The sequence below is a fragment of the Garra rufa genome, chromosome 3 (assembly GCF_049309525.1).
Source record: "Garra rufa chromosome 3, GarRuf1.0, whole genome shotgun sequence".
Classification (NCBI taxonomy): Eukaryota; Metazoa; Chordata; class Actinopteri; order Cypriniformes; family Cyprinidae; genus Garra; species Garra rufa.
Genome location: NC_133363.1, coordinates 43,215,753 through 43,228,673, shown reverse-complemented (window position 1 = coordinate 43,228,673; position 12,921 = coordinate 43,215,753). Strand labels below are relative to the sequence as shown.

The 12,921-nt window shown below is 36.4% G+C and overlaps 1 protein-coding gene across 2 annotated transcripts in view; it reads right to left on the bottom strand.

The window, feature by feature from the left end:
• The window catches only part of adam10a (ADAM metallopeptidase domain 10a), a 71,683-nt gene that overhangs the window by 5,239 nt on the left and 53,523 nt on the right, over positions 1-12,921 (bottom strand). The window contains exons 5-12 of one of the 2 annotated variants that reach the window (XM_073836206.1): positions 8,913-9,013; positions 8,441-8,599; positions 7,945-8,037; positions 7,114-7,297; positions 3,391-3,554; positions 1,599-1,782; positions 999-1,149; positions 203-386 (exon numbers count right to left, since the gene is read on the bottom strand). In XM_073836206.1, coding sequence (XP_073692307.1) covers positions 203-386; positions 999-1,149; positions 1,599-1,782; positions 3,391-3,554; positions 7,114-7,297; positions 7,945-8,037; positions 8,441-8,599; positions 8,913-9,013 — 1,220 coding nt within the window. The remainder of the gene's footprint in view (positions 1-202; positions 387-998; positions 1,150-1,598; positions 1,783-3,390; positions 3,555-7,113; positions 7,298-7,944; positions 8,038-8,440; positions 8,600-8,912; positions 9,014-12,921) is intronic. The other variant, XM_073836207.1, reaches the window with a different exon arrangement.

Here is a 12,921-nt window from a genome sequence, read left to right as displayed (position 1 = left end):
GTGTGAACACACCCTTAGATTGGTTGTGGTCTTTGTGTCTCACCTGGTTGCCCCTTGATGACAACTCTGTCTAGTTATTACACCTACAATGTGTTTACACTTTGACATCGAGTTCTTTTATAGCATTGTCAAGTCCAAGGGAGCAAATGCGTTCTATAGGCATTGTATAAACTGAGCAAACAGGTCAGGATGCAGCACATACCCCATTAAGGCAGACTTGGGTCTCTGTGTGGCAGGATGTAAAGTTTTCTTTAGGCGTTGAGGTTGGGCACTGGGCAGAGTTTCCATTGCACATACCCTGAAGAGCACACTCAGACTCATCCCTGCATTTCACATTGCTTTGCTTAAAGGAGCACTCTGGTGTGCAGCATGGACCCTGACTGGGACTGCAAGAGAAAAGTGCAAGAAAAAAAATAAATGTATTGAACTCAATGAAAATGTGTTAATTTAATTTTTAAAAATCTATTATTTTATTAGTTTAACATAAACTTATTTCAGTAAGTTACCAAAGCAACATTTCTGTATTTGCATATAATATTTATATGTGACCCTGGACCACAAAACCAGGCATAATGGTCATTTTTTTTGAAAATTGAGATTTATACATCATCTGAAAGATTTTCATTGATGTATGGTTTGATAGGATAGGACAATATTTGGCCAAGATACAACTATTTGAAAATCTGGAAACTGAGGGTACAAATAAAAATCTAAATATTGAGAAAAATGCCTTTAAAGTCGTCCAAATGAAGTTCTTAGCGATCCATATTACTAATCAAAAATTACGTTTTGATATATTTAGGGTAGGAAATTCACAAAATATTTTTACGAAAAATCAATAATTTTGACCCATACAATGTATTTTTGGCTATTGCTGCAAATATACCCATGCTACATAAGACTGGTTTTGTGGTCCAAATAATGAAAAATAATTGTAATAATTCAGTTTATTGACAAAAACACTGGTTAAACAGATTGTTAAAGTTCTTCTTGTGCACCTGCATTGAGTATTTGGCTTTAGTTTACACTTCAGCCCCTCTGGCGCGTTGGCATCATAGCAGCATTTGTCCTTGCACTGATCGCTATAGCCACAGTCGCACTGTTCATTAGCCTCAACCATACCATTACCACAGATGGGCTGTCCAGATTCTGAAAAAGAACAAGACAGTGAGAGAGAGAAAGGGAGAGTGAAAAAATCGTCTGCCGCCTGATCTGGGCTGGTGGAATCAGTTTTTGGAGACTTTGATGAAACATTTCTACAGGAGGGCGCCATGAGCTCATTACAATGACAATCCTCCTGGAGCAATCTAAGGTTAAGTGCCTCACTCGAGGCCAGCGGCATGATATCTCACGGCTCGCTTGTGGTTACCAGCCGAGAGCCTTAAACACTACTTCACACAATAATATTACATACAAAAATCTGTAAAAAATAGGGCACAATGTACTGTATTAATATGAACACATTTTCTGCAATTTTTTTACAGGTGTTTTTGCACCTGTATTTTGTACTTGCATTGTGTTTAAGGGTTATCGGAAAGTCAGTAAAATCACTGGATAACTTCCTGGCAGTGTATTCTTATAAGAGGTTAAAATCTAACCAACAAAGCAGGAGAATCTCTTCTTATCCAACACTTGGCTGATGTTGCGAATGCTGCAGATGGAGAACTTGTTGTTGTTGAACTTGTCTCCTGATGTGGCTCTGGCATACATGATGTAGTTGCCTCTTTCTTTCTGGTCTTGAGTCTTAGACTCTCCTGGAGTGCAATCATTTCCTGAGTCATGCTGGAAGACAGAGAAAGAAGACAGGTGTAATCAGTAACAAGTGTACAAACACACTTGAAATATTCACTATCCCAGCAGCTATTGCCCTGCAGCATTTGCCTTAAGCTAAGAAGGGTTGGAAACATGGTCAGAACCAGAATGAACAAGAGAAACTAAGTGTTACTACAGCCAGAAGGGGGTGCTCTTGCAATCTGTGCAGGTAATGCACATTTTGCACCATTACAATGATGGGGACTGGACACTAAAAAATGAGGTCTTGAGTCATTGCAGGATGCTTTTTGAAATGAGTAGGAGTGTCATCCTGCTCAATTCTCTGTGTTCAGTCACTTTTAGCATTCTAAAAATATTCTCTTTGCAAGTAAACTATATGTACACTACCAATCAAATGTTTTTAAACAGTAAGATTTTTAATGTTTTTTTAATTCGTCTTCTCAGCATTTATTTAATCCAAATTACAGCAAAAACAGTAAACTTTTGAAATATTTTGTATTATTCAAAATCACTGTTTTCTATTTGAATGTATTTTTAAATTGTAATTTATTCCTGTGATTTCAAAGCTGAATTTTTAGCATCATTACTCCAATCACATGATCCTTCAGACATTATTCTAATATTCAGATTTGCTGCTCAAAAAACATCTATTAATATTATTATGTTGAAAACAGCAGAGTAGATTTTTTTCAGGTTTCTTTGATAAATAGAAAGCTCAGAAGAACAGCATTTATAAATATAAATATAAAATATAAATATAAATATAAATATTTTGTAATATTATAAATATCTTTAATTCCACTATGATCAATATAAAGCATGCTTGCTAAATAAAAGCATTAATTGCTATGGTTTCTTTTCCTCCAAAATAAATAAATAAATAAATATACAGACTTCAAGCTATCGTGTATGTTACAAAAACTTTTTATTTCAGATAAATGCTGTTCTTTGGATCTTTCTATTCAAAGAATCATAAAAAAAAAGGTACTCAACTGTTATAAATATTGAAAATAACAACAATAAAAAATGTTTCTTGAACAGCAAATCACCATATTAGAATGATTTCTTAAGGATCATGTGACACTGTTGCTGAAAATTTAGCTTTGATCACAGGAATAAATTACATTTTGAAATATATTCAAATAGAAAGCAGTTATTTTAAATAGTAAAAATATTTCACAGTATTGCTGCTTTTGCTGTATTGTGGATCAAATAAATGCAAGCTTGATTTTTTTTTAAAACATTAAAAATCTTACCATTAAAAAAAACTTTTGACTGGTAGTGTTTCGGAAGATGGTAAAAGGCCTGCAGCTACAATAAAAAACTAGTCAGAAAATATCCACCACTACTTTTGAGTGGGCCATGGGCCAATTTTTGGCAATTGCTTTTAAACTGAAGTGATTTACAGTAGATTGAGAAAATATAAGGTCAGGTTACTATAAAAGACTGGCTAGATGCATCTGATAATTTAAAGGTCTCAAAGGCAGTACTGTATGGTGTGCTTTATTCTCAGTGCATTAGAGAGTAAAATTAATTTGTTCATAAAGAATTCAGCTGAGGTGTGTTGTCTACTGCTACTCTGTCAAGGATGCTGCACATTAAGTGAGAAGGACTCACCGGAGAGCCGAAGTTATGTCCGACCTCATGAGCGAAGGTGATGTGGGACACTTTAGGGGGAACGTGTGAAGCATAGTTTTGCACTGTGATGATGCCGGTGTTCAGAGACTTCCTCTTCCCATCAGAGTACTGTTTATTCTTCTCACAGATTCCACCAGAGCTGCCTGAAACCAGAGAAGCACAAATTAAAACATTAAATAAAATCTCTACGTAATGGCATCATTATCCTCATCATTCTTGAGTGGTATAATCATAAAAGAATTAAGAGTTTTGTATACATTCCTTTGCTCTACTCGTAAACATTTATACACGCATCCCTCAGACCCTCTTCATTCAAGTGAATGTAATTAGTGTTAATTATTCTTTCTCTTTATTTCGATTTCCAATTTAATTGGCAGAGTCAGCTATAATTCTCCAAATAATATAAAAACTTTGGCTGTTTCAACCTGCTGTTTGTTTGAGTGTTTGCATCATGCCGGCACAGCAACACTGGCTTAACCAATGATTTGAGGTTGAGTCAAGACCTCTCTTTGTCCAACCAGCTGAAGACTGGGAGGGGAAATATCTGCTAAATATTGTTTGGTGATGCTGGTGTTTAAATTTGATTCAGTCGTCAACTCTGAGAAGTGTAAAAATGACGTGATCTCACTAGCTGTGGCTCAGACACCCACAAAAGAAACAATAGCATTAAATACAAACAACCAGTGCTGCGTACACATAGACAGAGGGAAAAGATACACGCCATTCCGTCATCAAAACACTAGTACCTGTAAAAATGTGCTGTGTGATAGCACTCCCACACACCTTCTGCTCAAATTACACTAAAGAATACAAATTAACAAATAAAGTGTACTGGCAAAAAAAAACTTGCATGCCAGGTGGGCAACACATTTCTAAGAATCTTTGTTCTAATAACTTAGAGTTTGAAAGCTATTGTTTTAAATGATGGCAATGTTGGAAAAAAGCTTGAACTTTTGTGCTTGAGCACAACTTATCAGCATCAAATTGTAAGCATGTTTGAATTCATTTTCTGTTATGTTCCCAGTCTAATGATACAAACACACATGCATACAAACACAAACATGAAGGCTGATTAGTTTGTTCACTCAGCTCAGTGGTTCACAAAGACAGCAATTGCTGCCATCTCTGGTGACTAGCCAGAGCGGGACCAAAGCAGCAGACTTTAACAATGCTAATTTACCTTTATTGATTGACAGGATGTTTGTAAGTGTGTATGTGTGTTTCCCCCTCAAGAACAGTGTTTAAGCATCAGGCCTTGTTTATTATAAATACAATAATGTTCAAAATAAAAAAAGCTCTTTATTTTGAGTCCATGAAGACTCCATGAAAGACTTATTTTCTGTTGAATTATAGACATTTATAGATTTTTAAGTGACATTTGAAATTCATTATGTAGAAATGAGCTTGTTTTATGCTCCAATATATTCATATCATAACTAAAAACTGAAATATGCATAAGCATCCAGTCCCATCTGGTGCAAAAACACAATGGCACTAATGAGAACTCACTTGATTTACAATAGTTTAAGCATCTTAATAAGCCTTCAAGACACTGCATACATTAAACAAGACAACATAAATGCTCATAAGCTTGAGTTAATGAATAAAAAAAATCTATACTAAAATTAAACAAAACTTTGTTTTAAAATAAATTAAGCAGAAACTGTTTATGCAACAATCTGTGTATCTGTGTGTTAGTGAAACCCTCAAAGTGATCTCACAGTTTGAATATGCCAAAGAGGTGAGAGAGATGCACACCTCCTTAGCAACATGAATACATTAAAAGAAACAAAAATGCACTAAAAGTGATGAAAAGACTTTTGCTTTTAAGGTGCGCATGTTTGTGTTAAAGAAAGGCAAATATGTGAAAACGCTAATTGGGTTTTTATCAAGCGGACTTGAAAGGCAAGTTGTACTCAGATTTATAGGCCTATTTTGTATGCAAAGCTTGGATGCAGTGCTGTCCTTGTCTAACTTCTCTTTACCTTGAGACTAACACAGTTTAGTTTAAAAAACATCTCTTAGAAAAAGGCAGAAAATGAATCCATGAGATTTAAAGACAACTATATTTAAACATCTAAATAATCCATCTTATCTAGCAAATTGATCAGCCATTTTCTAAAAAAATTAAATTTATATACTTTTTAACCACAAATGCTCAAATTGCACTAGCTCTGTGTCCATGACTTTACTCATTACGTAATCACACACGTGAAGTAAACGGAAGTACTGACCCAGTGTTTACAAAGCGAACGTGCAAAGAAAGTCAAACGCCCTTTACCAAAAAAAAAAAAAATGTAAAACAGCAATGTCGGACGATTTTGAAGTTGGAGGAATTTTTCACCCTACCCTACATTTTTGAAAAGTATACAGATGAAGAATTAAACGTGTGACCTCTCCAACATGATTACATAAGTATTTCTGGTTATAAATTTTAAATAAATATAGCATATAATTTTTTTATTTTATTTATATTTTTATATTTTTATTTTTTTAAAGAAAATGACAGATAACCCTTATTCCTCAGCTGGGATTGTGTAGAGCCCTTCAAAGCTGTATTGTAACTGCAATTTGGATTTCCAGCCCGCTGGCCACCACTGAAGTCCACTATATGGAAAAAAAATCCTTTAATGGAGACAACATGGCCAGTCTCACATTCAGCATTAGTTTTGATACTCATCAAGAACACATCTGGTTTGCAGGTCTTCAGCCCTGCCTCACCTCCTGACATGTATGCTGATTTCAATTCATATTAGTGGATACTAATTAAGGTCAGTCGCACACACATAAAACCTCTCAGGAGACAAAACTGGGGAGACTTTGTATGTGCATCTCTGATTGTACCTGAACAGTGTTTCCCTCAGGTTTGAAGGCAATGTGTGGTGGTCAGATACGATTGGATCCCCTAAAGGGATTTCCTAATTCCTAAAGGTTAATAATTAAAAAAAAACTGTTAATAATTAGTTAAACAGAACTTTATTACATTAATTTAACACCATATACAACAGCCTACTTGCTGCACAGTCTGCAACTTTTGTTAGGGCACCTTATTTTGCGACATATTATTGATATTTAACAAATCCTGAAAATATTGTAAACAATAACATAACTAATTACACTGGTCGGACTAAGCTCTGTTTCAGACTGATACCTCCGATTCAGCTGCTACATATATTGTTTTGACCTCGACAACCCAACTAGGCTAGCCTACATTTTACCGCAAACTTGCGACTAGTTAACTTTCTAAAGAAGGCGCAATCGCGTTTGCTAAGGGTCGGGACTTACAGTAACATCAACACACTGAAACTATTGTATTCAGAATATAAAATATTTTATAGCACTTTTTAATCTGTGATTGTGTGTTAAAAGTGTTCACGAGATACCAACCTTTCGCCAGCCGTCTTCTCTCCACAGATGATCCAGACAGATGTGGTGTGCACGGAGGGGAGGGGCTGTGTGCGTGTGTGTGTTTGAGGGAGAGACGCGTGAGTGACAGAGAGATGAAGAGAGAGTATGGAAAGGAAATGCAGTTGAACGAATTCGCTGCGTGTTTTAAATAGCGCATAAAAGAATAACGAAACGCAATATATGTGACGGTCGGTATTGATTTTTTTTTTTTTTGGTCGGTGTTGAATCTGTGGCGGTCGGAATTTAATCTGTGGCGCACCGCCACAGATTCGTCTATGTGTGGGAAACACTGACCTGAAGGAGCCCCGACCCAGGCCAGACCCAGGACTCCATCGTCAAAGTCTCTGTCTGTGAAGACGTAGGCTAGGCAGTAGTCATCGTGATTTTGCTCTGAGTTGAGTTCTAGAAATTTCTCCACACCAATGTTGGCAAACCGAAAAGGGTTAGTACGATCCTTCTCATCTTCAGTAGTGTTGATCTGAAAACCCAAACAAACTTTAGTTTAGTACAACAGACAGTCTACATAAGATACAGGATAAATCTAACATCCTGTGTCCACATTCTTAAATAGACGTCATTGACTTTTTTGGGATCTCATGGAAGAACTCTGTGTTAAAACAGTTCTGTTTTTGTGCAACAAAACACACACTTTTGTCCAAAACCTTTCTTTACAAACATTCTGTGTGAGCGGCCCCTTAAGCAGCCAAAAAAATCAATTGTACAGCACTACCCTGGGACTAAAAAGTGAATTGTTCAAGTCTTCAAAAGAGCTGCAGTACATGGGCTGACATGCTTTTATTGACATCTGGTCAATACTGGGTGAGATCTGTAACCCCCTGTACAACCGTAACATCATGAGCCCGTCAGTCAAGATGGAACTTGTATAACCAGAAAATCATGGTGGATAAGAAAAAGACTTTCCTGTTTATATTCCAGACATATTTACAATAGCATCAGTAGCTACATTTAAATACACTTAATGCATATTTCACTTCCAACAGGAAATTACATGCATATAATTTTAAAGTAGATGGCAGCACACTGAACCACATCTCAAATATCAGCTTTTTATAGAAAGAGAAAAAAAAATGAAGATAACAAGGAAAAAGAGAGAAACACACTCACCTTGATTCTCTTCACCATGAAGCTGATATTGCGGATCCCCTGGAAATCTGTGCTTTGATAGATGGAGTCAATGGCCTTCACATGACTGGATATCTGCAAAACCCAAAAGAACAAACCTATAAACATACAATATGAATTGCTGCAGGCACCATATGTGACCCTGGAGCACAAAACCAGTTGTAAGGGGTCAATTTTATGAAATCTAAGTAAATAAGTGAGTAAATAAGCTTTCCATTGATGTATGGTTTGTTAGGATAGGACAATGTTTGGCTGAGATACAACAATTTGGACATATGCAATAAAATTGACAAAATATCTTCTTGGAACATGATCTTTACTTAATATCCTAATAATTTTTGACATAAAAGAAAAATCGATCATTTTGACCCATACAGTGTATTGTTGGCAATTGCTACAAAAATACCCATGCTACTTAATACTGGTTTTGTGGTCCAGGGTCACATATACCACAAGTCCACATGTGCTTTAGGTGTACCTGTGCGATCACAGCTTCCCTGGTGCCGTAGAATTTGTAAAAGAGGTGATCCGTCTGGATGAAGAGCTGACAGGTATTTTTCTCTGCCTGTGCTGCACGTCGTTTCCTCAGGATCACCGGACCTTCAGCCATCTCTACATCAATGACGTGCTTTGTCTGCTGCAGAAAAAAAAACAGCAGGACGTTTAAAAACTTAACTCATGAGGCTGAGAAGAAAAACATTTTGAAGTTTAGGCACATAGACAAAATAATTTATAATAAAAAATGTATTTCTCATTATTTATAATCTATATCTGATGAATTATGGATGTGTTTAGGCAAGGTATCAAACTGAAATCTGAACTTCAGAATCATGGCAAACAGGAAATGTTTCAGATCTCTGTGTTCCCATGTTTGTTTGCATTGTGAGATCAGAATTGTGATACTAGTTGGTGTTATGAGTGGTGTTGTGTAAAGGGGTGTTGGCGCTGACCTGGGTGGGCTCCTCCACTGCAGATGCCTGATATTTCTTCATCCTCTCAAACACAGAGTGATCTGCACAGCCGCCTTCTGCTCCGTATTTATGAGGATAATCTGGGTAGAAAAAAAATCAGCATACATTTTAAAACTACACTGTTAAAGTCTCTAATTAGGCAAAATGCTTTTTATTTCACTTAACTTCATTAATTTATGCCCTTTAATTTACACTTTCTATTTATTTTAAACTTCGGTATTTCACATCAGAATATGGCACACAACTGAAAAGACTGTGAGTCAGAAGTAGACATTTATCCTGAGGGAAGCCTCACAGCGAGGAAACTGCAAAAAGCACTATCACACACACTACACCTAATGAAGAACTGCGAACGCAGCTGTTACCAAGTCCACCTATTCCTGTAACTGTAATGGGAACAGCACAAAGTGTTACTGATATTTGACATCTCAGCCTTTTGTGACCGCAAAGCATAAAATCTTCTTTTTTCAAGTGCTTGCTATTTACAATTTAATACAGCACTGACAGCTTCTTTCATTATTGCTACTGCTTACCAATCACTACTTGATGGCTACATTTGATGAATGAACAAAAAAAAAAAAAAGTTCTGTACTTTCACTCATACTAACAACTTTAGGCACCATTTAAAATACTGTTCAAAATTTTGGGATTGATAAAAAAAAAAAAAACAGTAAAAACAGTAATTTAGTCAAATACTAATTAAAATGAATGTTTTCTATTTTGAATATATTTTAAATATAACATATTCCTGTGATGGCAAAGCTGACTTTTCATCAGACCTTACTTCAGTCATTAGTGTCACATGATCCAGAATGTTTTTCCTCAAGATTAATTAATTAAAAGAAAGTTCAAAAGAACAGCATTCACTTGAAATAACTTTGTGTAACAACGTTACTCTTACTTTTGATCAATTTATGGAATCTTTGATGAATTAAAAAGTCAGTTTCTTCACAAATATATATCTTAAGAGGAAAACTATATTAAAATTTAGGACAGAGTTCATTCTGGGGTCTGCTTTCACTTCTTGCAAACACCAAACATCAGCAGAAATGAAAATGAGAGTATAATCAAGTGTCTTCACTAGATATTGTATATTTTTAATGGAAAGTCTATATTGAAATCTTGCAGCATCCATAATCAAAGAGCCTTTGCTCCCCTTCTGTTAGCAGGTTAGTCAACCGAAGTGATCTGCTATATGCAATCTAATTTTCAAGGGAGCAGTCATTTCAGAAAATGCAAGCCAGCAGTTGGAAGCCACTACCTAAACTTGCTGAATGTTTACATTAAAAACACTTTATTTTCTTTTTTGCATGCCTCCAAAAATAGGTTTTATCAGATTTAGCTAACTTCAGGGTACAAGCTTGTTCTGAAAAAATGCTAATTAGGTACACACAGTTCAGTTAAGACAAAAAAAAAATATAATTCTTTTATCATCTTTTAACATTTCAAGCACTGTTATCAAAGAAATGATTGATGCTGATGTGACTAGTATGTCGAGCACCTCTGGACTCAACCTTTTTCCAAATTCTGAGCTACTATTTCAGGCACATTATTTCAAGCTCCCAGTACCTTTTTTTTAATAATACTCACATCAAAATGTGAAATGCTGTCAGTACAGCAAAAAAGAAAGTCCAGTCACTGCTTTAAAATTTGGTACAGGTGTCATTCTGAAGAATATCAGCTTGTCATTGAGAGGTGGATGATGACCAGCGAGTTACCCAGCTCACTGATTCAATAAGGACTGAGTGCAAAGAAATAATGAAAACAACACAAAAAAAACTAAGCAGTGTGCATGTGTGAAGCTCTTACACAACAGTCTAATTACCCATGACAGGTTTAGGCTGATGGTGTCTCAGTCTCAGGACAGCCAGACACTGGCAGTGAAAGAAGAGAGCTGGTCTAATGAGACAGCAGAGCTCTGAAGGTCCACTCAGTGTCTATGAAAATTCCACAGAGAACAGTAACCGCATACAGACCCTGAGGATCCAGCATGGGGTGCTCTCTTAATAATCTACACAATTCAGCTACATTTGCATGGCTTCCCGACATCCTGATGATGCTTCTTCAGGGTGGAATTGCTGCATTAGTCCGTCCATCACAGGAAGATTCACAAAGCAAAAAGTGTACAGAAAGTGTACACCCATAAACATTTCTCATTCTCCTGAAAAAACTTGTTTTCTTCAAGCAGGAACTTACTGTTGTGGAGTAATGTTAGCATGTACAGACAATGAGTCATCAAAATGTGCTCTGTCAGGTGAGGGCATGGAGGAGAAGAGAATATGTATGTATGGCTGAAGGTGTCTTGGTGGTAGGAAAAACTGTCACTCTGATCTCCGATCACAACAACTCCATTTCTTCTCTTGTGAGGTTTTTATTGTCCCACATTGAATACGGCCCCATTCAAATGCAAATCTATGTTGGGCAGAACAAGAGAGACATCTGTCTAGAGGAAACGAGTGTGAAAGGAAATGACAAGTGCCTCGAGGGAGAACCGAAATCTATCTTCTGAGATGAGAAAAGTCTCTGACTTGTCAAAGTAATCTAAATGGAAGCATGGCGAGCTTTTAGCTAAAATCCCAGATTTATTTTTCACTTGAGAAAATGAACACAATAAAAAAAAAAAGTGGATTGTTTGAGTGAAATTATTCACACACTGACACATTTTGCTAAGTAATGAGCAGCAAAACAAAACCACCACATAAACAAAACTGACAACTGCAGAGGTTGTCTCAAGTGGGAAGTGTAGGGTTTCAGTATTAACAACCCATATTGTGAAGACTGAGCTTATTAAAATACGCAATAACAACAGATGAAATTTTCAAAAAACTCCATTATGGTTAACCTAACTGATGGTGCTTAGGAACTAAAGGGATTTTTCCCAGAAACAAAAGGATGTTGAACAGGAACAGGCCCCGCTTGGCAAAAATCACAGTCTCCTACAGGAAAACAAAGACTTCCTGAAAAAAACTCTTATTAGTTATCCAATAAGCTGCATCAATACAGTACAGTAGATGTACTCACTGTATTCATTCTGCATGTAGATGAAATAATGAATTCCCTAATTTCTCAAAGGGATATATTTGTGATTGTGCGAGGTCTCTGTTTACAGCAGCCTCCAGGAGTTTGACTAAAGCTCTGCTGGAGCATTAAATTACTCAAGTGTGAATCATTTCCCACAAGTCAGAGATTAAGAACAGTAGCCCAATAAAGGAATACATAATTACAGGCCTTTCTCATTTAGAAAAGTTGACTGAAATCATGACTAAATATAGTTAATTACATTCTTCAAAATTTTTGATTTTATCAGAAGGAGAAACATACCCACATAAAACATTATGGGCCTGGCATGAGGCAGTGAGTGATCCAGAGTTCACTCCCCTCGCCAACTGCCCTTTTTTGACCTCTGTCCTTGTGCTTCAATAGACCACTGTCAGCCACAATTAACTCTTTCTCATTCCGTCCCATAGATACAAACTCACTGTCCCCATCTGACCTCATCCACTCTTGTAGTGAACATACATTAGCTCTCTTTAATGGTAATAAACTATAACGAGTCAGTTATCCTGATCCTTCCACAGCTGATAGTGATACTGAGAACTCTATTGCTTCTAAGTACTAGAATGACAGAGGTGTGTGGAAAAGACACTTCATTTCCTTTTGCACTAGTACATGTTAACACTATAATCAGCAGATGCATGTTTCCTTCTTGCTGTTTAGTATCGTAATGCATTCTCTAAAGTGACAGTTTACCCAAAAATGAAAATTCTGTCATCATTTACTCACCGTCATATTGTTCCAAACCTGTATGATCTTTTTTCTGTGGAACACGAAAGAAGATATTCTGAAAGTCAATGTTCAAACAACATTGAACACCAGACCCACATTGAACATTTTTACCCAAAATATCTTCCTCTGTGTTCCGCAAAAGAAAGGTTAAAAGAAGTCAAACAACTATGGAACAACATGAGGATGAGTAAACATGAACCAT